The 27684-nt window shown below is 41.6% G+C and overlaps 1 protein-coding gene across 4 annotated transcripts in view; it reads left to right on the top strand.

Annotated features, from left to right (window-relative positions):
- Positions 1-27684, top strand: part of LOC106592748 (formin-like protein 3) — a 119749-nt gene that overhangs the window by 46996 nt on the left and 45069 nt on the right. For all 4 annotated transcript variants that reach the window (XM_045696307.1, XM_045696308.1, XM_045696309.1 and 1 more), the window contains exons 2-4: positions 2542-2625; positions 4024-4181; positions 11709-11792. In XM_045696307.1, the coding sequence (XP_045552263.1) occupies positions 2542-2625; positions 4024-4181; positions 11709-11792 (326 nt within the window). The remainder of the gene's footprint in view (positions 1-2541; positions 2626-4023; positions 4182-11708; positions 11793-27684) is intronic.

Raw genomic sequence — 27684 nt, 5'->3', positions numbered from 1 at the left:
ATTGTTGTTGTTGGTTGAATGATTTTTCTTAATTTTTAGAGTTTCAGTTTCAATCTTGTATTATTTTTCTTCTTTTAAAAAAGAAAGAAAATGTTACTAGTTCTTTGTAAACGTTCAAAGGATCAATTATTATAGTTGCTATGTTATGTAAGTCTGAGTGAATGGCACTCCAGACTGTATTTACCTCGGTTTCATGTTTGTTTCACTACTGTAGTGTGATTACGTCAGGGTTTCCAGGCTACCTCAGCAGTACTCCACAGCACAGAAGCAATGTGCCCCAGTCCTCATTCATCACCTCAGACAGTCAGTCCAACATGAATCATGCTGCTGATGGAAAGATCCAATCACCCCACCGCATTGTGGAAAATAAATAAAAATATACTTTACATGTGATATTCCACTGCTATGAATCATTGTAGGGATAGGAATAGCAAAGCATAGGAAAGTCCATGCGGCGTGATAATACATGATAATACATGATAATACATGGTGATGCTGGTGCTACTAATAGAATGGTGTATTGGTTCGTTGGTACATTTCATCTTGTACACATTCCCAGCTAAAAGGTGAATTTCAGTACAGGTGCTACTGCTGGTTAAAGGCTCCAGAGGATCATGACTAGACTGGGTCGTCATCTGTTAAAGCTCAGGTAGTGTGTCTCTATCGCCTCACCTCCTATCTCCTCGCCTCCTATCTCCTCGCCTCCTATCTCCTCGCCTCCTCAACCACACTGGAGGTCTCTCACCTCATCTCCTCCAGTGTGTTTTGAGAAGGAGGCGAGGAGAGAAAATGGAAGAAGGAAAGATGAATGAGGAAAGAGGATTTGAGAACTAGCCTGTGTGTGTCAGCAGGAGAGGCAGGGTGAGGCCAGGAGTCAGGCCAGGGGTGAGGCCAGGAGTCAGGCCAGGGGTGAGGCCAGGAGTCAGGCCTGGGGTGAGGCCAGGAGTCAGGCCAGGGGTGAGGCCAGGAGTCAGGCCAGGGGTGAGGCCAGGGGTGAGGCCAGGAGTCAGGCCAGGGGTGAGGCCAGGAGTCAGGCCAGGGGTGAGGCCAGGAGTCAGGCCAGGGGTGAAGCCAGGAGTCAGGCCAGGGGTGAGGCCAGGAGTCAGGCCAGGGGTGAGGCCAGGAGTCAGGCCAGGGGTGAGGCCAGGGGTGAGGCCAGGAGTCAGGCCAGGGGTGAGGCCAGGAGTCAGGCCAGGGGTGAGGCCAGGCGTCAGGCCAGGGGTGAAGCCAGGAGTCAGGCCAGGGGTGAGGCCAGGAGTCAGGCCAGGGGTGAGGCCAGGGGTCAGGCCAGGAGTCAGGCCAGGAGTCAGGCCAGGGGTGAGGCCAGGAGTCAGGCCAGGGGTGAGGCCAGGAGTCAGGCCAGGGGTGAGGCCAGGGGTGAGGCCAGGAGTGAGGCCAGGAGTCAGGCCAGGGGTGAGGCCAGGAGTGAGGTCAGGGGTGAGGCCAGGGGTGAGGCCAGGAGTCAGGCCAGGGGTGAGGCCAGGAGTCAGGCCAGGGGTGAGGCCAGGGGTGAGTTATACAGCGATCAAGCTGTTTGTGGTGTGTGTGTCTTTGTGTGTGTTGGTACGTGTGTGTTTGTACGCGCATGCTTGTTTGCGTGCGTTACTGCATGTGTGTGTCGTGGCTGCGGGGGCTCTGTATGTGGGATGTAAAATGGGGGGGTCCCGAGTCTGAGGCTGACTGAGAAAACAGAGCAAAGTCTTCATGGCCTATTCACAGAGAAACACTGAGGCAATCAGATTCACATGACTAGGTGGCAAGGAGCTAGCTGTTTATGGGACCATGGTAGGAAGTCTTTACCCAGAGGCAGAGGGCCATGTCATATAGTCTGTGTTCTGGAACACACACACACACACACACACACACACACACACACACACACACACACACACACACACACACACACACACACACACACACACACACACACACACACACACACACACACACACACACACACACACACACACACACACACACACACACACAAAAAAATGAGACTAGAGCAATCGTGTTGAATGACCTCATTTGAGCCATAGTAGTTCAACTGTGATGTAGAGGCTGTAGTCCGTAAAGCATGTGGTTAAAATGTGCAGTGTAGTCGGACTGAAAGTTCTAGAAGCTTGTTGCAACCAACCGCAGAGGAGGGATGCAACCGAAAGTCTACCCTATTCCCTGTATAGTGCACTACTTTCGACCAGGGTCCATAGGGCACTGGTGTAAAGCAGTGCACTATATAGAGAATAGGATGCCATTTGGGACACATTTGAGGGTTTTGGATGAGCTCAAGTCAACAGGAAGTGAGATCATATGCCTGTGTCACTGCCCAGGATTTGGGACAGGACGTGTTGACCCGTCCAAGGTCCTAAAAGACACTAAACTGGCCTCAAACAACACACTTTTCTGAGGCAGGGTCATCAGCTCTGGAACGGTCATGAAATGATGAATTATGATGAAATGATCAATGAATGGTTGAACAAAGCTCTCTGCACGGATATTGCATTGGGGTGTGATTGATGAAATATTGTCTTGTCTTTTCAGAATTCCATGAACCTTCCTCCTGACAAAGCCAGACTCCTCAGACAGTATGATAATGACAAGAAATGGGACCTCATCTGTGACCAGGTAAACTCCTTTAAATACAACAACACATGTAGGTTACTATAAGTGAACAAGCCCACAACTACACCTCTACAAGCCCACAACTACACCTCTACAAACCCACAACTACACCTCTACAAGTCCACAACTACACCTCTACAAACCCACAACTACACCTCTACAATCCCACACCTACACCTCTACAAGCCCACAACTACACCTCTACAAACCCACAACTACACCTCTACAAGCCCACAACTACACCTCTACAAGCCCACAACTACACCTCTACAAGCCCACAACTACAAGTCCACAACTACACCTCTACAAGCCCACACCTACACCTCTACAAGCCCACAACTACACCTCTACAAACCCACAACTACACCTCTACAAACCCACAACTACAAGTCCACAACTACACCTCTACAAGCCCACAACTACAAGTCCACAACTACACCTCTACAAGTCCACAACTACACCTCTACAAACCCACACCTACAACTCTACAAACCCACACCTACAACTCTACAAACCCACAACTACACCTCTACAAACCCACAACTACACCTCTACAAACCCACACCTACAACTCTACAAACCCACACCTACACCTCTACAAGCCCACAACTACACCTCTACAAACCCACAACTACACCTCTACAATCCCACACCTACACCTCTACAAGCCCACAACTACACCTCTACAAACCCACAACTACACCTCTACAAGCCCACAACTACAAGTCCACAACTACACCTCTACAAGCCCACAACTACACCTCTACAAACCCACACCTACAACTCTACAAACCCACACCTACAACTCTACAAACCCACAACTACACCTCTACAAACCCACACCTACAACTCTACAAACCCACAACTACACCTCTACAAGCCCACACCTACAACTCTACAAACCCACAACTACACCTCTACAAGCCCACAACTACACCTCTACAAACCCACAACTACACCTCTACAAACCCACAACTACACCTCTACAAACCCACACCTACACCTCTACAAGCCCACAACTACACCTCTACAAACCCACAACTACACCTCTACAAGCCCACAACTACACCTCTACAAACCCACAACTACACCTCTACAAACCCACAACTACACCTCTACAAACCCACACCTACACCTCTACAAGCCCACAACTACACCTCTACAAGCCCACAACTACACCTCTACAAACCCACACTTACACCTCTACAAACCCACACCTACACCTCTACAAACCCACACGTCTAGTCTATTCAGAATTCAAAAGCTATGAAGCAATGTTGATAGGTTTGATAGAAACATGTATTTCTCCAGTGTAGGTTTAGTCTTCACTTCATGATGATTAGAAACCTTTTACATTGCACTGCTCACTCTGTCCTCCCTCTTCCCGGTGTGTTATATTAGGAACGGTTTCAGGTGAAGAATCCTCCTCATACCTACATCTCCAAGCTACGGGGCTACTTAGACCCAGGAGTCACACGCAAGAAGTTCCGAAGGCGGGTCCAGGAATCCACTAAGGTTCTGAGGGAACTGGAGATATCACTGAGGACCAATCACATAGGGTGATGATCTATTCTCCATCCTCTCCTCTCCTCTCCTCTCAGAGTCAGACTACATTAGCTCACCAACACTACAGTCCCTTTTTACATGATATTCACCAAAGATTGATGTGACTTGTCCTAATTCCTCAATGTAGTGCTATAATGTTACTCCTGGGGCGGGGGACAGCTAGAAGAATACTGGCTACTACGGAAGTGAAGGCTGATGGGAAATTATCTATTATTATTTTCCCCTTTAAGAAACAATTCCATGATCTCCCCTTTCAGAATGACCGTTATATTCCCCTTTAAGAAATAAAGGGCCTTTCTGTGCTCTTCCTCTTCCTGTCCAAGGTTCCTACAGCTTGTTTTCCTGCTGCCCTGATCGACATAAGCCCTGGTACACAGATCACTTTTAACTCCTATTGTTTTGTCCTGCCAGTCTCCCCAGCCTCCCCCAGCCTCCCCCATCCTCCCCAGCCTCCCCCATCCTCCCCAATCTCCCCAGTCTCCCCCAGTCTCCCCCAGCCTCCTCAGTCTCCCCAGCCTCCCCCAGCCTCCTCCAGTCTCCCCAGTCTCCCCCAGTCTCCTCATTCTCCCCAACTCCCCCAGTCTCCTCAGTCTCCCCCAGTCTCCCCAGTCTCCCCCAGACTCCCCCAGCCTCCCCAGTCTCCCCAGACTCCCCCAGCCTCCTCAGTCTCCCCAGCCTCCCCCAGCCTCCTCAGTCTCCCCAGTCTCCCCCAGTCTCCCCAGTCTCCCCAGTCTCCCCCAGCCTCCCCAGTCTCCCCCAGTCTCCCCCAGTCTCCCCAGTCTCCCCAGCCTCCCCAGTCTCCCCAGTCACCCCAGCCTCCCCCAGTCACCCCAGCCTCCCCAGTCTCCCCCAGTCTCCCCAGTCACCCCAGCCTCCCCAGTCTCCCCCAGTCTCCCCAGTCTCCCCAGTCTCCCCAGTCACCCCAGTCTCCCCAGTCTCCCCAGTCTCCCCAGTCACCCCAGCCTCCCCAGTCTCCCCCAGCCTCCCCAGTCTCCCCAGTCTCCCCAGTCTCCCCAGTCTCCCCAGTCTCCCCAGTCTCCCCAGTCACCCCCAGCCTCCCCAGTCTCCCCCAGTCTCCCCAGCCTCCCCAGTCTCCCCAGTCTCCCCAGTCACCCCAGTCTCCTCAGTCTCCCCAGTCTCCCCAGTCTCCCCCAGCCTCTCCAGCCTCCTCAGTCTCCCCAGTCTTCCTCTTCACAATGCTCAGATGGTAGTCATTGTACTGTACTGCTAGGAAAGGAATGGTCCACTCCCCCATAACATAGTAGAGGAGGAAGCTTAGTTGTTTACACCAGAGGGACAGGAAGCATGGCCGACCAACGGTGAACCCTGTGAAAAACACACACACGTGCAAGCACGCACGGACATGCAGCACGGACACACACACACATGCACACAGGCACGCGTACATACAGTGGGGGGAAAAAGTATTTGATCCCCTGCTGATTTTGTACGTTTGCCCACTGATAAAGAAAGGATCAGTCTATAATCTTAATGGTAGGTTTATTTGAACAGTGAGAGACAGAATAACAACAAAAATATCCAGAAAAACGCATGTAAAAAATTTTATAAATTGATTTGCATTTTAATGAGGGAAATAAGTATTTGACCCCCTCTCAATCAGAAAGATTTCTGTCTCCCAGGTGTCTTTTATACAGGTAACGAGCTGAGATTAGGAGCACACTCTTAAAGGGAGTGCTCCTAATCTCAGCTTGTTACCTGTATAAAAGACACCTGTCCACAGAAGCAATCAATCAATCAGATTCCAAACTCTCCACCATGGCCAAGACCAAAGAGCGCTCCAAGGATGTCAGGGACAAGATTGTAGACCTACACAAGGCTGGAATGAGCTACAAGACCATCGCCAAGCAGCTTGGTGAGAAGGTGACAACATTTGGTGCGATTATTTGCAAATGGAAGAAACACAAAAGAACTTTCAATATCCCTCGGCCTGGGGCTCCATGCAAGATCTCACCTCGTGGGGTTGCAATGATCATGAGAACGGTGAGGAATCAGCCCAGAACTACACGGGAGGATCTTGTCAATGATCTCAAGGTAGCTGGGACCAAGAAAACAATTGGTAACACACTACGCCATGAAGGACTGAAATCCTGCAGCGCCCGCAAGGTCCCCCTGCTCAAGAAAGCACATATACATGCCCGTCTGAAGTTTGCCAATGAACATCAAGGCGGTGACCCGATCCTGTAGGTTCATGCTCTACAACATTCGTAGAGTACGACCCTGCCTCACACAGGAAGCGGCGCAGGTCCTAATCCAGGCACTTGTCATCTCCCGTCTGGATTACTGCAACTCGCTGTTGGCTGGGCTCCCTGCCTGTGCCATTAAACCCCTACAACTCATCCAGAACGCCGCAGCCCGTCTGTGTTCAACCTTCCCAAGTTCTCTCACGTCACCCCGCTCCTCCGCTCTCTCCACTGGCTTCCAGTTGAAGCTCGCATCCGCTACAAGACCATGGTGATTGCCTACGGAGCTGTGAAGGGAACGGCACCTCCATACCTTCAGGCTCTGATCAGGCCCTACACCCAAACAAGGGCACTGCGTTCATCCACCACTGGCCTGCTGGCCCCCCTACCTCTGAGGAAGCACAGTTCCCGCTCAGCCCAGTCAAAACTGTTCGCTGCTCTGGCACCCCAATGGTGGAACAAGCTCCCTCACGACGCCAGGACAGCGGAGTCAATCACCACCTTCCGGAGACACCTGAAACCCCACCTCTTTAAGGAATACCTAGGATAGGATAAAGTAATCCTTCTAACCCCCCCCCCATTAAAAGATTTAGATGCACTATTGTAAAGTGGTTGTTCCACTGGATATCATAAGGTGAATGCACCATTTTGTAAGTCGCTCTGGATAAGAGCGTCTGCTAAATGACTTAAATGTAATGTAATGTAACATCTGAATGATTCAGAGGACAACTGGTGAAAGTGTTGTGGTCAGATGAGACCAAAATGGAGCTCTTTGACATCAACTCAACTCGCCGTGTTTGGAGGAGGAGGAATTCTGCCTATGACCCCAAGAACACCATCTCCACTGTCAAACATGGAGGTGGAAACATTATGCTTTGGGGGTGTTTTTCTGCTAAGGGGACAGGACAACTTCACCGCATCAAAGGGACGATGGACGGGGTCATGTACCGTCAAATCTTGGGTGAGAACATCCTTCCCTCAGCCAGGGCATTGAAAATGGGTCGTGGATGGGTATTCCAGCATGACAATGACCCAAAACACACGGCCAAGGCAACAAAGGAGTGGCTCAAGAAGAAGCACATTAAGGTCCTGGAGTGGCCTAGCCAGTCTCCAGACCTTAATCCCATAGAAAATCTGTTGAGGGAGCTGAAGGTTCGAGTTGCCAAACGTCAGCCTCGAAACCTTAATGACTTGGAGAAGATCTGCAAAGAGGAGTGGGACAAAATCCCTCCTGAGATGTGTGCAAACCTGGTGGCCAACTACAAGAAACGTCTGACCTCTGTGATTGCCAACAAGGGTTTTGCCACCAAGTACTAAGTCATGTTTTGCAGAGGGGTCAAATACTTATTTCCCTCATTAAAATGCAAATCAATTTATAACATTTTTGACATGCGTTTTTCTGGATTTTTTTGTTGTTATTCTGTCTCTCACTGTTCAAATAAACCTACAATTAAAATTATAGACTGATCATTTCTTTGTAAGTGGGCAAACGTACAAAATCAGCAGGCGATCAAATACTTTTTCCCCCCACTGTACGCACACATACACAAATTCATACATAGGAAAATACTTGGTTTGGAGAAACCACCTCTCAGCCCCTCCCACCTCTCTGTCATCCTAACACCCTGTTTAACTGATGTCCTAATCAGCCATCAGACAGATACTTACTGTACCTCTGATGGGTGTGAGTTAGAGATGTCCTTTAAATCCAACTAAAAGATTATTTCTGATCTGCCATTGTGTTCAGGGCATGGCTCCAAGAGTAAGACCTATTACATTTTTACCTCATCAATACAAGTCTTGTGTTCTAAAGTTTTTCCCAGAAAGAATAGGGATGCTATTTTCAGACAAAGGCTGTGTTTAGTGGGCAGAATAGAGTCAGTGGAACAGAGCCCTGTTTGTTGCGTGTCTCTGAATCCTGGCCCCTGTACGACGTGTTATTCCTCAGATTGCCAAAACAATCTGAAAAAGCATCTGGTTGGACAGGAAAAGAAGGGGGGAGGGAGGGCAAGAGATGGGAGAAAGGGGAAGAGAGGTAGAGAGGGGAAGGGAGGAAGAGAGAGAGAGAGAGAGAGAGAGAGAGAGAGAGGGAGGGAGGGGAAGCAAGGGGAGAGAGGGAGGGAGGGGAGGGAGGGAGGGGAAGCGAGGGGAGAGAGGGAGGGAGGGGAGAGATGGAGGGAGGGGAGAGAGGGAGGGAGGGGAAGCGAGGGGAGAGAGAGGGAGGGGGCTGGTAGACAGGAAACTGATCAAGCGTGCCTCTTCCTCCTCCTCCTCCTCCTCCCCTTTACTCCTCCCCCTCCTCCTCTTTACTCCTCCCCCTTCTCCCCTTTACTCCTCCCTACACCCAATCTCACTGCTTCTCTCTCTTCCTCTGTTTCTCACCTCTCTGTTGCTCACCTCTCTCAATTCAGTTTCAATTTAAAGGGCTTTATTGGTACGGGAAACATATGTTTACATTTCCAAAGCAAGTGAAGTAGATAAACAAAAGTTAAATAAACAATAAAAAGTGAACAGTAAATATTACACTCATACAAGTGTTGCAACAATGTCCAAATGGTTAAAGTACAAAAGAGAAAATAAATAAACATAAATATGGGTAGTATTGACAATGGTGTTTGTTCTTCACTGGTTGACCTTTTCTTGTGGCAACAGGTCACAAGAAAAGTTTATCAAAATTGGATTTGTTTTTGAATTCTTTGTGTATCTGTGTAATCTGAGGGAAATATGCGTCTCTAATATGGTCATACATTTGGCAGGAGGTTAGGAAGTGCAGCTCAGTTTCCACCTCATTTTGTGGGCAGTGTGCACATAGCCTGTCTTCTCTTGAGAGCCAGGTCTTCCTACGGCGGCCTTTCTCAATAGCAAGGCTATGCTCAAACAGTCTGTACATAGTCAAAGCTTTCCTTAAGTTTGGGTCAGTCACAGTGGTCAGGTATTCTGCCACTGTGTACTTTCTGTTTAGGGCCAAATAGCATTCTAGTTTGCTCTGTTTTTATGTTAATTCTTTCCAATGTGTCAAGAAATGATCTTGTTTTGTCATGATTTGGTTGGGTCTAATTGTGTTGCTGTTCTGGGGCTCTGTGGGGTGTGTTTGTGTTTGTGAACAGAGCCCCAGGACCAGCTTGCTTAGGGGACTCTTCTCCAGGTTCATCTCTCTGTAGGTGATGGCTTTGTTATGGAAGGTTTGGGAATAGCTTCCTTTTAGGTGGATGTAGAATTTAATGGCTCTTTTCTGGATTTTGATAATTAGCAGGTATCAGTCTAATTCTGCTCTGCATGCATTATTTGGTGTTCTACGTTGTACACTGAGGATATTTTTTTGCAGAAATCTGCATGCAGAGTCTCAATTTGGTGTTTGTCCCATTTTGTGAATTCTTGGTTGGTGAGCGGACCCCAGACCTCACAACCATAAAGGGCAATGGGTTCTATATCTGATTCAAGTATTTTTTGGCAGATCCTAAATGGTATGTCGAATTTTATGTTCCTTTTGATGGCATAGAATGCCCTTCCTGCCTTGTCTCTCAGATCGTTCACAGCTTTGTGGAAGTTACCTGTGGTGCTGATGTTTAGGCCAAGGTATGTATAGTTTTTTGTGTGCTCTAGTGCAATGGTGTCTAAATGGAATTTGTATTTGTGGTCCTGGCAACTGGACCTTTTTTGGAACACCATTATTTTTTCTTACTGAGATTTACTGTCAGGGCCCAGGTCTGACAGAATCTGTGCAGAAGATCTAGGTGCTGCTGTAGGCCCTCCATGGCTGGGGACAGAAGCACCAGATCATCAGCAAACAGTAGACATTTGACTTCAGATTCTAGTAGGGTGAGGCCGGGTGCTGTAGACCGTTCTAGTGCCCTCACCAATTTGTTGATATATATGTTGAAGAGGGTGGGGATTAAGCTGCATCACTCTCTCACCCCTCTCTCTCCCTCCCTTCTCTCTCTCTCCCTCACAGGGGCAATGGGCCTTCCTTTCTGCCTCACCATTGGCTCCAGGTTATTTTGTAACCAAACAGTCCCCTGTCCCAGTTACATTCCTAACCAAAATATTGTGGCTATTTTTGGAACCTTTTACCCCAATTCTACTCCCCTGTCGTTTCCTAAAGAGGAGAGCAGGGGTGTTGAGCCTAACGCTTCAAACACACAGACAGCGTCATCGCATTTTGATGCACAAGAATTACATTAATTTCCAATGAAAGCCTGCGTTTGCCTTTCAGAATTGCATTGCAGAGGCAGTCTTTTTCACCCGTCCAGAAAGCTGGAGTAAAATGAAGAGCCTTGCCAAGTCCTTTCTCTCTCCGTCAGGGGTGTAGTGGGGGGGACCCCATTTTGTGCAGGCTTTTACAGCTTTCAGGAATGTGAGAAGCTAGTGTGTTCAGTCTCTGCCTGTCCTTGTACTTCTCCCCTTCCTCTCGGTTCCTCTTTCCATCCTCTCTGTTCCTCTCTCCTCCCTCTCCTCCCTCTCTCTGTCCCGCTCTGTCCCTCTGTTGTCCCTCTCTGTCCCTCTCTGATCCTCTCTCCTTCTTCTCTGTTCTTCTCTCCTGCCTGTGTCCCTCTCTGTCCCTCTCTTTTCCTCTCTGTTCCTCTCTCCTTCCTCTGTTCCTCTCTCCTTTCTTCCTGTTCCTCCCTATTCCTCTCCTTCCTGTTCCTCTCTCCTTCCTCTCTGTTCCTATCTGTTCCTCTCTCCTTGCTCTCTGTTCCTCTCCCCTTCCTCTATGTTCCTTTCTCCTTCCTCTCTGTTCCTCTCTCCTTCCTCTCTGTTCCTCTCTCCTTCCTCATCGTTCCTCTCTCCTTCCTCTCTGTTCCTCTCTGTTCCTCTCTCCTTGCTCTCCTTCCTCTCTGTTCTCCTCTCTTTCCTCTCTGTACCTCTGTTCTTTTATCCTTCCTCTCTGTACCTCTGTTCTTCTCTCCTTCCTCTCTGTTCCTCTCTGTTCTTCTCTCCTTCCTCTCTGTTCCTCTCTGTTCTTCTCTCCTTCCTCTCTGTTCCTCTCTGTTCTTCTCTCCTTCCTCTCTGTACCTCTCTGTTCCGCTCCTTCCTTTCTGTTCCTCTCTCCTGCTTCTCTGTTCCTCTCTCCTGCTTCTCTGTTCCTCTCTCCTTCCACTCAGTTCCTCTTTCCTTCCTCTCTGTTCCTCTCTCCTCCATCTCTCCTCCATCTCTGTCCCTCTCCTTCCTCTCTGTTCCTCTCCTTCCACTCGGTTCCTCTTTCCTTCCTCTCTGTTCCTCTGTCCTCCTTCTCTGTCCCTCTCTGTTCCTCTCTGTTCCTAAGGGTGTGCTGGCTCCTGAATATTCTGCCCTGCTAACCTCACTCTCCATGTCACCCAGGTGGGTCCGGGAGTTCCTCAACGATGAGAACAGGGGTCTGGATATCCTGGTGGAGTACCTGTCCTTTGCTCAGTGTGCTGTCATGTGAGTACACACAACCTAAGCTAAGCTTAGCATATCTTCAGAAGAGACTGGAAGTAGTTAGCTACCTAAGCAGATTGACACTGGATCCAAGAAGTGTTGATACACACAGATAGGCGCTACAGACACACTCTTGTGCCTGTAAGAATGGGCAGTAGCACACTGGATGGATTCCTTATTGCATTGTGTATCTTTGAATGTGCCTGGGTGTGCTTGTATGCCTCATATGCTGCATACTGAATGAGTGGTTCAAATCAAATGTTATTTGTCACATGCTTCGTAAACAACAGGTGTAGACTAAAGCTGTGTGCATGCTTCCCAATTCAAAAGTTTGTGCAGTCTATCATGACGACGTTTAGTGATTTCTTTCTTATTTTCCTTTTGGTCTTCGGCAGTGTTTAATCAGCTATTCGTGCGCACAACATTTTTTCCTGAGGCATACTGAAGTTCGGTAGCCGAAGTCTACGCCCCTTCATCGGTGATTCTTCAGTGAAGTGTTGGTTGTCATTCAACAAGAGACGACTCGTTTTCATGCAATTTTTTCCACCTCAGAAATACAGCACCAAACATCTCAGTTAGATGTAAAATTGCGTGACTAAGACCTCCTCAGCAAAAACGTCAAAATTAATTATAGATTTCTTGAGTTATCTTAGATTAATTATAACTATTTTGAGGAAGCGTATACCTGCTACGGTATCTCAAGAGGGACAAACAGCACTATTGATGCTTTTTTCTCGTTCTTCAAGTGAAGAGCGAGAAATTATTACAGGAAAATAAACTCACAACAAGTTCATTATTTGTAAAGTAAATGGCGAGCCAATTACAGAAAATAGCTTACAGTTGTGAGTGTGACAAAATAAAAGCAAGGAATTCTACCTGAGAATGTTAGAACTTGGACACTGTCTCGTAGGCCTAACGTTATATCCTAATTTGACGTTGGTACAGGTCATGTTCTTCACATTACCATCTCTGGTAAACACATACTATATCAAATAAAATCTAAGTGTATTTGTTACATGCACATGATACACAAGATGTAGTGAAATGGATACATAGTGGTGTCTTTTGTTTAGACATGTAGCTAGCTAGCTAAACAATGAACCATAATCCCAACTCATAATGTTACTACCCTGCAGGAAACTGCAGGTAGCTAAAACTAACCAGGTTCAATGTTAACTAGCTAGCTAACATTAGGCTATACCTAGCAATGCAAATGGCTCTGAGATACAAATAATATTACTACACAGATCATACACGTAACGTTAGCTAGCGAGCCAGCCAGCTAACATTACGCTTTAACTTGAAATGAAAACAACTTTCTGACAAAATTAGAAATGTATAATATCTGAAAATGTAGCTAGCTAGACTCTCTTACCCAAATACGTGATGGCTGCTTCTCCCTGTCTGTCACGGATGGCATGGTTGCCCTTAGTTTGAAGATGTAATCCAGAGACAGGTGTTTTATACAACAGCCTTCTGTGTGTTCTCTTTTCGACTCCCTCTGCATATTTGCAATCAAATGCCAGAATTTTCTCCATCTCCTTAGCTATCATACTCTAATTCCACCGGGCATTCCACTAATTTCAAAACTCGGTCCTCCAGAAAGTGGATAGCAACACTATTGCAGTTTTACTTCATGATTTCTTTCAAAAAAGCCGCGTTAGAAAGGATTACCTACACATACTGACCAGCTCATGTTATAGACAGAAGCGTGCTACATGGCAGACCAATCCAAACTCATCTCTCGGCATGTCCAGCCCAGCCATTATCTCAGCCAATCATGGCTAGCAGGACGGTTCCCCGACTTTTTCCATGGCTAAACTGACTAGGCTCGTAATTTAACAATTGTATTCATATTTACGGATGGAATACAACTTTGTTATTAAGGCACAGGAAAGTTCACATGTTCCAGAAGGCATTTCTGTCAAAAACGCATTTTGATTAAAAAAAAGTCTACGTTCAAATGCCTCTCCTGTCAAGTAGCGACGTGCGACATACGCCTAGTTTCCTGAAATGAGTCACATTTGATCATACTGTAGGCCTACCGGTGGCCTACTATCAAAAACTAGCCCATCACATTTTAACATGGAAATAGCTGTTCTATCATTCAGCCTATAGTAGCAGCCAATGTGTGGTGTTCATTGTAGACCTACATTCCATGAGACTTTTGAAAAAAACATGCAGGGCTGGACATGAACATGTTTCTCCACTTGTCCTTCAGACAAGGAGGTGACTGAACATGTTGTTGTGTTGTTTGATGCAAGAAACTACTTTACAAAGTAAAATGCATTATTATTCCTATACCATTATGACAAAGAATCAGACAAATTATGCTACCAAATCAAAATCAAATCAAATCAAATGTATTTATATAGCCCTTCGTACATCAGCTGATATCTCAAAGTGCTGTACAGAAACCCAGCCTAAAACCCCAAACAGCAAGCAATGCATGTGAAAGAAGCACGGTGGCTAGGAAAAACTCCCTAGGACAAACTCCCTAGAAAGGCCAAAAACCTAGGAAGAAACCTAGAGAGGAACCAGGCTATGAGGGGTGGCCAGTCCTCTTCTGGCTGTGCAGGGTGGATATTATAACAGAACATGGTCAAGATGTTAAAATGTTCATAAATGACCAGCATGGTCAAATAATAATAATCATAGTAGTTGTCGAGGGTGCAACAAGCACGTCCGGTGAACAGGTCAGGGTTCCATAGCCGCAGGCAGAACAGTTGAAACTGGAGCAGCCTCTGCTTATTGGCTGCTTAGCTTATTCAAGCCTGTCTCAAAATACAACACTGCCCCTTTAAGACAAAAAAAGCTTTTTACCTCACTCGTGTTTCAAAGACATCTATAAATGTATATGTTGTGTGCTCTTGTAGGAAGCAATCATTCCCCTATTGCTGACTACAAATGATCTATTACTGGGCTAATAACTCACTAACTAGCAAAGGATATGAACAGAATGTGCACACATGGCTACATGCAGCTCTCGCTTTGATCTCAAAGCAAGCACATCTACTCACAACCGCTCATGCTGTAAACACAGTCCAGTGCATAATAAATGGCACAGATCCATATATGACAATGGTCTATTTGCATATAGGTCTACTGCAGCTCTGATTGTTTATGCCACACTGGTCTGTGTAGAGTACGGGCTGAGTAGTGCGGGTCAATGAGATAGCATCGGAGTAGGATGCTTTCTGTCTACAACAAAACCTCTTGCATAGTTCGTTGTATTTCGGTATGTTGCAATGAAAGCGGCTAATTTTGCATGTCACAATTGCCTCAGTAAAGGGAAACGTTGATGGTGTTAACAGGGAAAACTCTAGAACAGTGGTCACCAACATTTTCTGAGTCAAGATCACTTTGAGTCAAAATGTAAGCCTATGCAACATTAACCAATTAAAAACAGTACTGTAGAAATTAGGTTTGTGCAGTAAGCTATAGGCCTAATACATTATCACCACATATTGGCTTTGCTTGAATTGCCCTGCCAATGCATTGTTGTTCAGGACATTTAAAAATATAGATATTTCTAAATTTGAGGTAGGCTATATGATCACACCGGTAATAGATCCTTTGTTGTATTACTTGTGAGGCACAGCTGAGTGAGCATACATTTAAATAATTAGCTTTTTATTTTACTGGGCTGATGGTGCCTGTATCTGATGTTCAGTCTCAGTGGAGGGAGAGAGCAGCAGACTGAGAGTCCGCCTGTCAACATCCCTCCAGTCTCCCTGTCCTCCACTGACAGACCAAAAAGGGACGGTCTTCCAGCTGATGGCCAAACTCGAGTCGCACCACATTATTTCTGCCTCATGCACAAATTCATGTTGTTACTCCTATGAACAGATAAATATTATTCCTCGATATTAAAAAAAGACCCAAGCCGCTAATATTAACATCAATGCTAACCTAAAGATAGACTTTCCTATTCATTCATTACTGCTGCAGTGCTTGTTGAAGCGCTGAGTGGAAGTAGGAAGAACGTGCATTTTATGTCTTATAAAAGTGTTGAATATAAAGTGTTGAATACAAAGTGTTGAATACAAAGTGTTGAATACAAAGTGTTGACAGTGCTGAGTAAGAACTTAAACATGAATTTTGTCATAAAAACAGCAGCTCTTTACTGTATTCGTTGACAGTCTCTCTCTAGTCTGGTTTTAAACGTTTAGAAACAGTAGATCTTTACTGTATTCGTTGACAGTCTCTCTCTAGTCTGGTTTTAAACATTTAGAAACAGTAGATCTTTACTGTATTCGTTGACAGTCTCTCTCTAGTCTGGTTTTAAACATTTAGAAACAGTAGATCTTTACTGTATTCGTTGACAGTCTCTCTAGTCTGGTTTTAAACATTTAGAAACAGTAGATCTTTACTGTATTCGTTGACAGTCTCTCTAGTCTGGTTTTAAACGTTTAGAAACAGTAGATCTTTACTGTATTCGTTGACAGTCTCTCTAGTCTGGTTTTAAACGTTTAGAAACAGTAGATCTTTACTGTATTCGTTGACAGTCTCTCTAGTCTGGTTTTAAACATTTAGAAACAGTAGATCTTTACTGTATTCGTTGACAGTCTCTCTAGTCTGGTTTTAAACATTTAGAAACAGTAGATCTTTACTGTATTCGTTGACAGTCTCTCTAGTCTGGTTTTAAACGTTTAGAAACAGTAGATCTTTACTGTATTCGTTGACAGTCTCTCTAGTCTGGTTTTAAACGTTTAGAAACAGTAGATCTTTACTGTATTCGTTGACAGTCTCTCTAGTCTGGTTTTAAACATTTAGAAACAGTAGATCTTTACTGTATTCGTTGACAGTCTCTCTAGTCTGGTTTTAAACGTTTAGAAACAGTAGATCTTTACTGTATTCGTTGACAGTCTCTCTCTAGTCTGGTTTTAAACGTTTAGAAACAGTAGATCTTTACTGTATTCGTTGACAGTCTCTCTCTAGTCTGGTTTTAAACGTTTAGAAACAGTAGATCTTTACTGTATTCGTTGACAGTCTCTCTAGTCTGGTTTTAAACGTTTAGAAACAGTAGATCTTTACTGTATTCGTTGACAGTCTCTCTAGTCTGGTTTTAAACATTTAGAAACAGTAGATCTTTACTGTATTCGTTGACAGCTCTCTCTAGTCTGGTTTTAAATATTTAGAAACAGTAGATCTTTACTGTATTCGTTGACAGTCTCTCTAGTCTGGTTTTAAACGTTTAGAAACAGTAGATCTTTACTGTATTCGTTGACAGTCTCTCTAGTCTGGTTTTAAACATTTAGAAACAGTAGATCTTTACTGTATTCGTTGACAGTCTCTCTCTAGTCTGGTTTTAAACATTTAGAAACAGTAGATCTTTACTGTATTCGTTGACAGTCTCTCTCTAGTCTGGTTTTAAATGTTTAGAAACAGTAGATCTTTACTGTATTCGTTGACAGTCTCTCTAGTCTGGTTTTAAACGTTTAGAAACAGTAGATGTTTACTGTATTCGTTGACAGTCTCTCTCTAGTCTGGTTTTAAACATCTAGAAACAGTAGATCTTTACTGTATTCGTTGACAGTCTCTCTAGTCTGGTTTTAAACGTTTAGAAACAGTAGATCTTTACTGTATTCGTTGACAGTCTCTCTCTAGTCTGGTTTTAAACGTTTAGAAACAGTAGATCTTTACTGTATACGTTGACAGTCTCTAGTCTGGTTTTAAACGTTTAGAAACAGTAGATCTTTACTGTATTCGTTGACAGTCTCTCTAGTCTGGTTTTAAACGTTTAGAAACAGTAGATCTTTACTGTATTCGTTGACAGTCTCTCTCTAGTCTGGTTTTAAACGTTTAGAAACAGTAGATCTTTACTGTATACGTTGACAGTCTCTCTCTAGTCTGGTTTTAAACGTTTAGAAACAATAGATCTTTACTGTATTCGTTGACAGTCTCTCTAGTCTGGTTTTAAACATTTAGAAACAGTAGATCTTTACTGTATTCGTTGACAGTCTCTCTCTAGTCTGGTTTTAAACGTTTAGAAACAGTAGATCTTTACTGTATTCGTTGACAGTCTCTCTAGTCTGGTTTTAAACGTTTAGAAACAGTAGATCTTTACTGTATTCGTTGACAGTCTCTCTCTAGTCTGGTTTTAAACGTTTAGAAACAGTAGATCTTTACTGTATTCGTTGACAGTCTCTCTCTAGTCTGGTTTTAAACGTTTAGAAACAGTAGATCTTTACTGTATTCGTTGACAGTCTCTCTAGTCTGGTTTTAAACGTTTAGAAACAGTAGATCTTTACTGTATTCGTTGACAGTCTCTCTCTAGTCTGGTTTTAAACGTTTAGAAACAGTAGATCTTTACTGTATTCGTTGACAGTCTCTCTAGTCTGGTTTTAAACGTTTAGAAACAGTAGATCTTTACTGTATTCGTTGACAGTCTCTCTCTAGTCTGGTTTTAAACGTTTAGAAACAGTAGATCTTTACTGTATTCGTTGACAGTCTCTCTAGTCTGGTTTTAAACGTTTAGAAACAGTAGATCTTTACTGTATTCGTTGACAGTCTCTCTCTAGTCTGGTTTTAAACGTTTAGAAACAGTAGATCTTTACTGTATTCGTTGACAGTCTCTCTAGTCTGGTTTTAAACGTTTAGAAACAGTAGATCTTTACTGTATTCGTTGACAGTCTCTCTAGTCTGGTTTTAAACATTTAGAAACAGTAGATCTTTACTGTATTCGTTGACAGTCTCTCTAGTCTGGTTTTAAACATTTAGAAACAGTAGATCTTTACTGTATTCGTTGACAGTCTCTCTAGTCTGGTTTTAAACGTTTAGAAACAGTAGATCTTTACTGTATTCGTTGACAGTCTCTCTCTAGTCTGGTTTTAAATGTTTCGAAACAGTAGATCTTTACTGTATTCGTTGACAGCTCTCTCTAGTCTGGTTTTAAACGTTTAGAAACAGTAGATCTTTACTGTATTCGTTGACAGCTCTCTCTAGTCTGGTTTTAAACGTTTAGAAACAGTAGATCTTTACTGTATTCGTTGACAGCTCTCTCTAGTCTGGTTTTAAACGTTTAGAAACAGTAGATCTTTACTGTATTCGTTGACAGTCTCTCTCTAGTCTGGTTTTAAACATTTAGAAACAGTAGATCTTTACTGTATTCGTTGACAGTCTCTCTAGTCTGGTTTTAAACGTTTAGAAACAGTAGATCTTTACTGTATTCGTTGACAGTCTCTCTCTAGTCTGGTTTTAAACGTTTAGAAACAGTAGATCTTTACTGTATTCGTTGACAGTCTCTCTAGTCTGGTTTTAAACGTTTAGAAACAGTAGATCTTTACTGTATTCGTTGACAGTCTCTCTCTAGTCTGGTTTTAAACGTTTAGAAACAGTAGATCTTTACTGTATTCGTTGACAGTCTCTCTAGTCTGGTTTTAAACATTTAGAAACAGTAGATCTTTACTGTATTCGTTGACAGTCTCTCTAGTCTGGTTTTAAACTTTAGAAACAGTAGATCTTTACTGTATTCGTTGACAGTCTCTCTAGTCTGGTTTTAAACATTTAGAAACAGTAGATCTTTACTGTATTCGTTGACAGTCTCTCTAGTCTGGTTTTAAACGTTTAGAAACAGTAGATCTTTACTGTATTCGTTGACAGTCTCTCTAGTCTGGTTTTAAACGTTTAGAAACAGTAGATCTTTACTGTATTCGTTGACAGTCTCTCTCTAGTCTGGTTTTAAACGTTTAGAAACAGTAGATCTTTACTGTATTCGTTGACAGTCTCTCTCTAGTCTGGTTTTAAACGTTTAGAAACAGTAGATCTTTACTGTATTCGTTGACAGCTCTCTCTAGTCTGGTTTTAAACGATTTAGAAACAGTAGATCTTTACTGTATTCGTTGACAGTCTCTCTCTAGTCTGGTTTTAAACGTTTAGAAACAGTAGATCTTTACTGTATTCGTTGACAGTCTCTCTCTAGTCTGGTTTTAAACATTTAGAAACAGTAGATCTTTACTGTATTCGTTGACAGTCTCTCTCTAGTCTGGTTTTAAACATTTAGAAACAGTAGATCTTTACTGTATTCGTTGACAGTCTCTCTCTAGTCTGGTTTTAAACGTTTAGAAACAGTAGATCTTTACTGTATTCGTTGACAGCTCTCTCTAGTCTGGTTTTAAACGTTTAGAAACAGTAGATCTTTACTGTATTCGTTGACAGTCTCTCTCTAGTCTGGTTTTAAACATTTAGAAACAGTAGATCTTTACTGTATTCGTTGACAGTCTCTCTCTAGTCTGGTTTTAAACGTTTAGAAACAGTAGATCTTTACTGTATTCGTTGACAGTCTCTCTAGTCTGGTTTTAAACTTTAGAAACAGTAGATCTTTACTGTATTCGTTGACAGTCTCTCTAGTCTGGTTTTAAACGTTTAGAAACAGTAGATCTTTACTGTATTCGTTGACAGTCTCTCTCTAGTCTGGTTTTAAACGTTTAGAAACAGTAGATCTTTACTGTATTCGTTGACAGTCTCTCTCTAGTCTGGTTTTAAACATTTAGAAACAGTAGATCTTTACTGTATTCGTTGACAGTCTCTCTCTAGTCTGGTTTTAAACGTTTAGAAACAGTAGATCTTTACTGTATTCGTTGACAGTCTCTCTAGTCTGGTTTTAAACGTTTAGAAACAGTAGATCTTTACTGTATTCGTTGACAGTCTCTCTCTAGTCTGGTTTTAAACGTTTAGAAACAGTAGATCTTTACTGTATTCGTTGACAGTCTCTCTAGTCTGGTTTTAAACGATTTAGAAACAGTAGATCTTTACTGTATTCGTTGACAGTCTCTCTAGTCTGGTTTTAAACGTTTAGAAACAGTAGATCTTTACTGTATTCGTTGACAGTCTCTCTCTAGTCTGGTTTTAAACGTTTAGAAACAGTAGATCTTTACTGTATTCGTTGACAGCTCTCTCTAGTCTGGTTTTAAACGTTTAGAAACAGTAGATCTTTACTGTATTCGTTGACAGTCTCTCTCTAGTCTGGTTTTAAACATTTAGAAACAGTAGATCTTTACTGTATTCGTTGACAGTTCTCTCTAGTCTGGTTTTAAACGTTTAGAAACAGTAGATCTTTACTGTATTCGTTGACAGTCTCTCTAGTCTGGTTTTAAACGTTTAGAAACAGTAGATCTTTACTGTATTCGTTGACAGCTCTCTCTAGTCTGGTTTTAAACATTTAGAAACAGTAGATCTTTACTGTATTCGTTGACAGCTCTCTCTAGTCTGGTTTTAAACGTTTAGAAACAGTAGATCTTTACTGTATTCGTTGACAGCTCTCTCTAGTCTGGTTTTAAACGTTTAGAAACAGTAGATCTTTACTGTATTCGTTGACAGTCTCTCTCTAGTCTGGTTTTAAACGTTTAGAAACAGTAGATCTTTACTGTATTCGTTGACAGTCTCTCTCTAGTCTGGTTTTAAACGTTTAGAAACAGTAGATCTTTACTGTATTCGTTGACAGTCTCTCTCTAGTCTGGTTTTAAACGTTTAGAAACAGTAGATCTTTACTGTATTCGTTGACAGTCTCTCTAGTCTGGTTTTAAACGTTTAGAAACAGTAGATCTTTACTGTATTCGTTGACAGTCTCTCTCTAGTCTGGTTTTAAACGTTTAGAAACAGTAGATCTTTACTGTATTCGTTGACAGTCTCTCTAGTCTGGTTTTAAACATTTAGAAACAGTAGATCTTTACTGTATTCGTTGACAGTCTCTCTCTAGTCTGGTTTTAAACGTTTAGAAACAGTAGATCTTTACTGTATTCGTTGACAGTCTCTCTCTAGTCTGGTTTTAAACGTTTAGAAACAGTAGATCTTTACTGTATTCGTTGACAGTCTCTCTAGTCTGGTTTTAAACATTTAGAAACAGTAGATCTTTACTGTATTCGTTGACAGTCTCTCTAGTCTGGTTTTAAACGTTTAGAAACAGTAGATCTTTACTGTATTCGTTGACAGTCTCTCTAGTCTGGTTTTAAACGTTTAGAAACAGTAGATCTTTACTGTATTCGTTGACAGTTCTCTCTAGTCTGGTTTTAAACGTTTAGAAACAGTAGATCTTTACTGTATTCGTTGACAGTCTCTCTAGTCTGGTTTTAAACGTTTAGAAACAGTAGATCTTTACTGTATTCGTTGACAGTCTCTCTAGTCTGGTTTTAAACATTTAGAAACAGTAGATCTTTACTGTATTCGTTGACAGCTCTCTCTAGTCTGGTTTTAAACGTTTAGAAACAGTAGATCTTTACTGTATTCGTTGACAGTCTCTCTAGTCTGGTTTTAAACATTTAGAAACAGTAGATCTTTACTGTATTCGTTGACAGTCTCTCTCTAGTCTGGTTTTAAACATTTAGAAACAGTAGATCTTTACTGTATTCGTTGACAGTCTCTCTCTAGTCTGGTTTTAAACGTTTAGAAACAGTAGATCTTTACTGTATTCGTTGACAGTCTCTCTCTAGTCTGGTTTTAAACATTTAGAAACAGTAGATCTTTACTGTATTCGTTGACAGTCTCTCTCTAGTCTGGTTTTAAACGTTTAGAAACAGTAGATCTTTACTGTATTCGTTGACAGTCTCTCTCTAGTCTGGTTTTAAACATTTAGAAACAGTAGATCTTTACTGTATTCGTTGACAGTCTCTCTCTAGTCTGGTTTTAAACGTTTAGAAACAGTAGATCTTTACTGTATTCGTTGACAGTTCTCTCTAGTCTGGTTTTAAACGTTTAGAAACAGTAGATCTTTACTGTATTCGTTGACAGTTCTCTCTAGTCTGGTTTTAAACATTTAGAAACAGTAGATCTTTACTGTATTCGTTGACAGCTCTCTCTAGTCTGGTTTTAAACGTTTAGAAACAGTAGATCTTTACTGTATTCGTTGACAGTCTCTCTCTAGTCTGGTTTTAAACATTTAGAAACAGTAGATCTTTACTGTATTCGTTGACAGTCTCTCTAGTCTGGTTTTAAACGTTTAGAAACAGTAGATCTTTACTGTATTCGTTGACAGTCTCTCTCTAGTCTGGTTTTAAACATTTAGAAACAGTAGATCTTTACTGTATTCGTTGACAGTCTCTCTAGTCTGGTTTTAAACGTTTAGAAACAGTAGATCTTTACTGTATTCGTTGACAGTCTCTCTAGTCTGGTTTTAAACATTTAGAAACAGTAGATCTTTACTGTATTCGTTGACAGTCTCTCTCTAGTCTGGTTTTAAACATTTAGAAACAGTAGATCTTTACTGTATTCGTTGACAGTCTCTCTCTAGTCTGGTTTTAAACGTTTAGAAACAGTAGATCTTTACTGTATTCGTTGACAGTCTCTCTCTAGTCTGGTTTTAAACGTTTAGAAACAGTAGATCTTTACTGTATTCGTTGACAGTCTCTCTCTAGTCTGGTTTTAAACATTTAGAAACAGTAGATCTTTACTGTATTCGTTGACAGTCTCTCTCTAGTCTGGTTTTAAACGTTTAGAAACAGTAGATCTTTACTGTATTCGTTGACAGCTCTCTCTAGTCTGGTTTTAAACGTTTAGAAACAGTAGATCTTTACTGTATTCGTTGACAGTTCTCTCTAGTCTGGTTTTAAACATTTAGAAACAGTAGATCTTTACTGTATTCGTTGACAGTCTCTCTCTAGTCTGGTTTTAAACATTTAGAAACAGTAGATCTTTACTGTATTCGTTGACAGTCTCTCTAGTCTGGTTTTAAACATTTAGAAACAGTAGATCTTTACTGTATTCGTTGACAGTCTCTCTAGTCTGGTTTTAAACATTTAGAAACAGTAGATCTTTACTGTATTCGTTGACAGCTCTCTCTAGTCTGGTTTTAAACGTTTAGAAACAGTAGATCTTTACTGTATTCGTTGACAGTCTCTCTAGTCTGGTTTTAAACGTTTAGAAACAGTAGATCTTTACTGTATTCGTTGACAGCTCTCTCTAGTCTGGTTTTAAACATTTAGAAACAGTAGATCTTTACTGTATTCGTTGACAGTCTCTCTCTAGTCTGGTTTTAAACGTTTAGAAACAGTAGATCTTTACTGTATTCGTTGACAGTCTCTCTCTAGTCTGGTTTTAAACGTTTAGAAACAGTAGATCTTTACTGTATTCGTTGACAGTCTCTCTCTAGTCTGGTTTTAAACGTTTAGAAACAGTAGATCTTTACTGTATTCGTTGACAGTCTCTCTCTAGTCTGGTTTTAAACATTTAGAAACAGTAGATCTTTACTGTATTCGTTGACAGTCTCTCTCTAGTCTGGTTTTAAACGTTTAGAAACAGTAGATCTTTACTGTATTCGTTGACAGTCTCTCTCTAGTCTGGTTTTAAACGTTTAGAAACAGTAGATCTTTACTGTATTCGTTGACAGTCTCTCTAGTCTGGTTTTAAACGTTTAGAAACAGTAGATCTTTACTGTATTCGTTGACAGTCTCTCTCTAGTCTGGTTTTAAACATTTAGAAACAGTAGATCTTTACTGTATTCGTTGACAGCTCTCTCTAGTCTGGTTTTAAACATTTAGAAACAGTAGATCTTTACTGTATTTGTTGACAGTCTCTCTAGTCTGGTTTTAAACATTTAGAAACAGTAGATCTTTACTGTATTCGTTGACAGTCTCTCTCTAGTCTGGTTTTAAACATTTAGAAACAGTAGATCTTTACTGTATTCGTTGACAGTCTCTCTAGTCTGGTTTTAAACGTTTAGAAACAGTAGATCTTTACTGTATTCGTTGACAGCTCTCTCTAGTCTGGTTTTAAACATTTAGAAACAGTAGATCTTTACTGTATTCGTTGACAGTCTCTCTCTAGTCTGGTTTTAAACGTTTAGAAACAGTAGATCTTTACTGTATTCGTTGACAGCTCTCTCTAGTCTGGTTTTAAACATTTAGAAACAGTAGATCTTTACTGTATTCGTTGACAGTCTCTCTAGTCTGGTTTTAAACATTTAGAAACAGTAGATCTTTACTGTATTCGTTGACAGTCTCTCTCTAGTCTGGTTTTAAACGTTTAGAAACAGTAGATCTTTACTGTATTCGTTGACAGTCTCTCTCTAGTCTGGTTTTAAACGTTTAGAAACAGTAGATCTTTACTGTATTCGTTGACAGTCTCTCTCTAGTCTGGTTTTAAACATTTAGAAACAGTAGATCTTTACTGTATTCGTTGACAGTTCTCTCTAGTCTGGTTTTAAACATTTAGAAACAGTAGATCTTTACTGTATTCGTTGACAGTCTCTCTCTAGTCTGGTTTTAAACGTTTAGAAACAGTAGATCTTTACTGTATTCGTTGACAGTTCTCTCTAGTCTGGTTTTAAACATTTAGAAACAGTAGATCTTTACTGTATTCGTTGACAGTCTCTCTCTAGTCTGGTTTTAAACATTTAGAAACAGTAGATCTTTACTGTATTCGTTGACAGTCTCTCTCTAGTCTGGTTTTAAACATTTAGAAACAGTAGATCTTTACTGTATTCGTTGACAGTCTCTCTAGTCTGGTTTTAAACGTTTAGAAACAGTAGATCTTTACTGTATTCGTTGACAGTCTCTCTCTAGTCTGGTTTTAAACGTTTAGAAACAGTAGATCTTTACTGTATTCGTTGACAGTCTCTCTCTAGTCTGGTTTTAAACGTTTAGAAACAGTAGATCTTTACTGTATTCGTTGACAGTCTCTCTAGTCTGGTTTTAAACGTCTAGAAACAGTAGATCTTTACTGTATTCGTTGACAGTCTCTCTCTAGTCTGGTTTTAAACGTTTAGAAACAGTAGATCTTTACTGTATTCGTTGACAGTTCTCTCTAGTCTGGTTTTAAACGTTTAGAAACAGTAGATCTTTACTGTATTCGTTGACAGTCTCTCTAGTCTGGTTTTAAACATTTAGAAACAGTAGATCTTTACTGTATTCGTTGACAGTTCTCTCTAGTCTGGTTTTAAACGTTTAGAAACAGTAGATCTTTACTGTATTCGTTGACAGTCTCTCTAGTCTGGTTTTAAACAGTTTAGAAACAGTAGATCTTTACTGTATTCGTTGACAGTCTCTCTCTAGTCTGGTTTTAAACGTTTAGAAACAGTAGATCTTTACTGTATTCGTTGACAGTCTCTCTAGTCTGGTTTTAAACATTTAGAAACAGTAGATCTTTACTGTATTCGTTGACAGTCTCTCTCTAGTCTGGTTTTAAACGTTTAGAAACAGTAGATCTTTACTGTATTCGTTGACAGTCTCTCTAGTCTGGTTTTAAACGTTTAGAAACAGTAGATCTTTACTGTATTCGTTGACAGTCTCTCTCTAGTCTGGTTTTAAACGTTTAGAAACAGTAGATCTTTACTGTATTCGTTGACAGTCTCTCTAGTCTGGTTTTAAACGTTTAGAAACAGTAGATCTTTACTGTATTCGTTGACAGCTCTCTCTAGTCTGGTTTTAAACATTTAGAAACAGTAGATCTTTACTGTATTCGTTGACAGTCTCTCTCTAGTCTGGTTTTAAACGTTTAGAAACAGTAGATCTTTACTGTATTCGTTGACAGTCTCTCTAGTCTGGTTTTAAACGTTTAGAAACAGTAGATCTTTACTGTATTCGTTGACAGTCTCTCTAGTCTGGTTTTAAACGTTTAGAAACAGTAGATCTTTACTGTATTCGTTGACAGTTCTCTCTAGTCTGGTTTTAAACGTTTAGAAACAGTAGATCTTTACTGTATTCGTTGACAGTCTCTCTCTAGTCTGGTTTTAAACGTTTAGAAACAGTAGATCTTTACTGTATTCGTTGACAGTCTCTCTCTAGTCTGGTTTTAAACGTTTAGAAACAGTAGATCTTTACTGTATTCGTTGACAGTCTCTCTCTAGTCTGGTTTTAAACGTTTAGAAACAGTAGATCTTTACTGTATTCGTTGACAGTCTCTCTAGTCTGGTTTTAAACGTTTAGAAACAGTAGATCTTTACTGTATTCGTTGACAGTCTCTCTCTAGTCTGGTTTTAAACATTTAGAAACAGTAGATCTTTACTGTATTCGTTGACAGTCTCTCTCTAGTCTGGTTTTAAACGTTTAGAAACAGTAGATCTTTACTGTATTCGTTGACAGTTCTCTCTAGTCTGGTTTTAAACGTTTAGAAACAGTAGATCTTTACTGTATTCGTTGACAGTTCTCTCTAGTCTGGTTTTAAACGTTTAGAAACAGTAGATCTTTACTGTATTCGTTGACAGTTCTCTCTAGTCTGGTTTTAAACGTTTAGAAACAGTAGATCTTTACTGTATTCGTTGACAGTCTCTCTCTAGTCTGGTTTTAAACGTTTAGAAACAGTAGATCTTTACTGTATTCGTTGACAGTCTCTCTCTAGTCTGGTTTTAAACGTTTAGAAACAGTAGATCTTTACTGTATTCGTTGACAGCTCTCTCTAGTCTGGTTTTAAACATTTAGAAACAGTAGATCTTTACTGTATTCGTTGACAGTCTCTCTCTAGTCTGGTTTTAAACGTTTAGAAACAGTAGATCTTTACTGTATTCGTTGACAGTCTCTCTCTAGTCTGGTTTTAAACGTTTAGAAACAGTAGATCTTTACTGTATTCGTTGACAGTCTCTCTCTAGTCTGGTTTTAAACGTTTAGAAACAGTAGATCTTTACTGTATTCGTTGACAGTCTCTCTAGTCTGGTTTTAAACGTTTAGAAACAGTAGATCTTTACTGTATTCGTTGACAGTCTCTCTCTAGTCTGGTTTTAAACGTTTAGAAACAGTAGATCTTTACTGTATTCGTTGACAGTCTCTCTAGTCTGGTTTTAAACGTTTAGAAACAGTAGATCTTTACTGTATTCGTTGACAGTTCTCTCTAGTCTGGTTTTAAACATTTAGAAACAGTAGATCTTTACTGTATTCGTTGACAGTCTCTCTAGTCTGGTTTTAAACGTTTAGAAACAGTAGATCTTTACTGTATTCGTTGACAGTCTCTCTCTAGTCTGGTTTTAAAC

The sequence above is a fragment of the Salmo salar genome, chromosome ssa15 (genome assembly GCF_905237065.1).
Source record: "Salmo salar chromosome ssa15, Ssal_v3.1, whole genome shotgun sequence".
Lineage (NCBI taxonomy): Eukaryota > Metazoa > Chordata > Actinopteri > Salmoniformes > Salmonidae > Salmo > Salmo salar.
The sequence above is the reverse complement of the archived record's forward strand: the minus strand, read 5'-3'. Positions and strand labels throughout refer to the sequence as shown.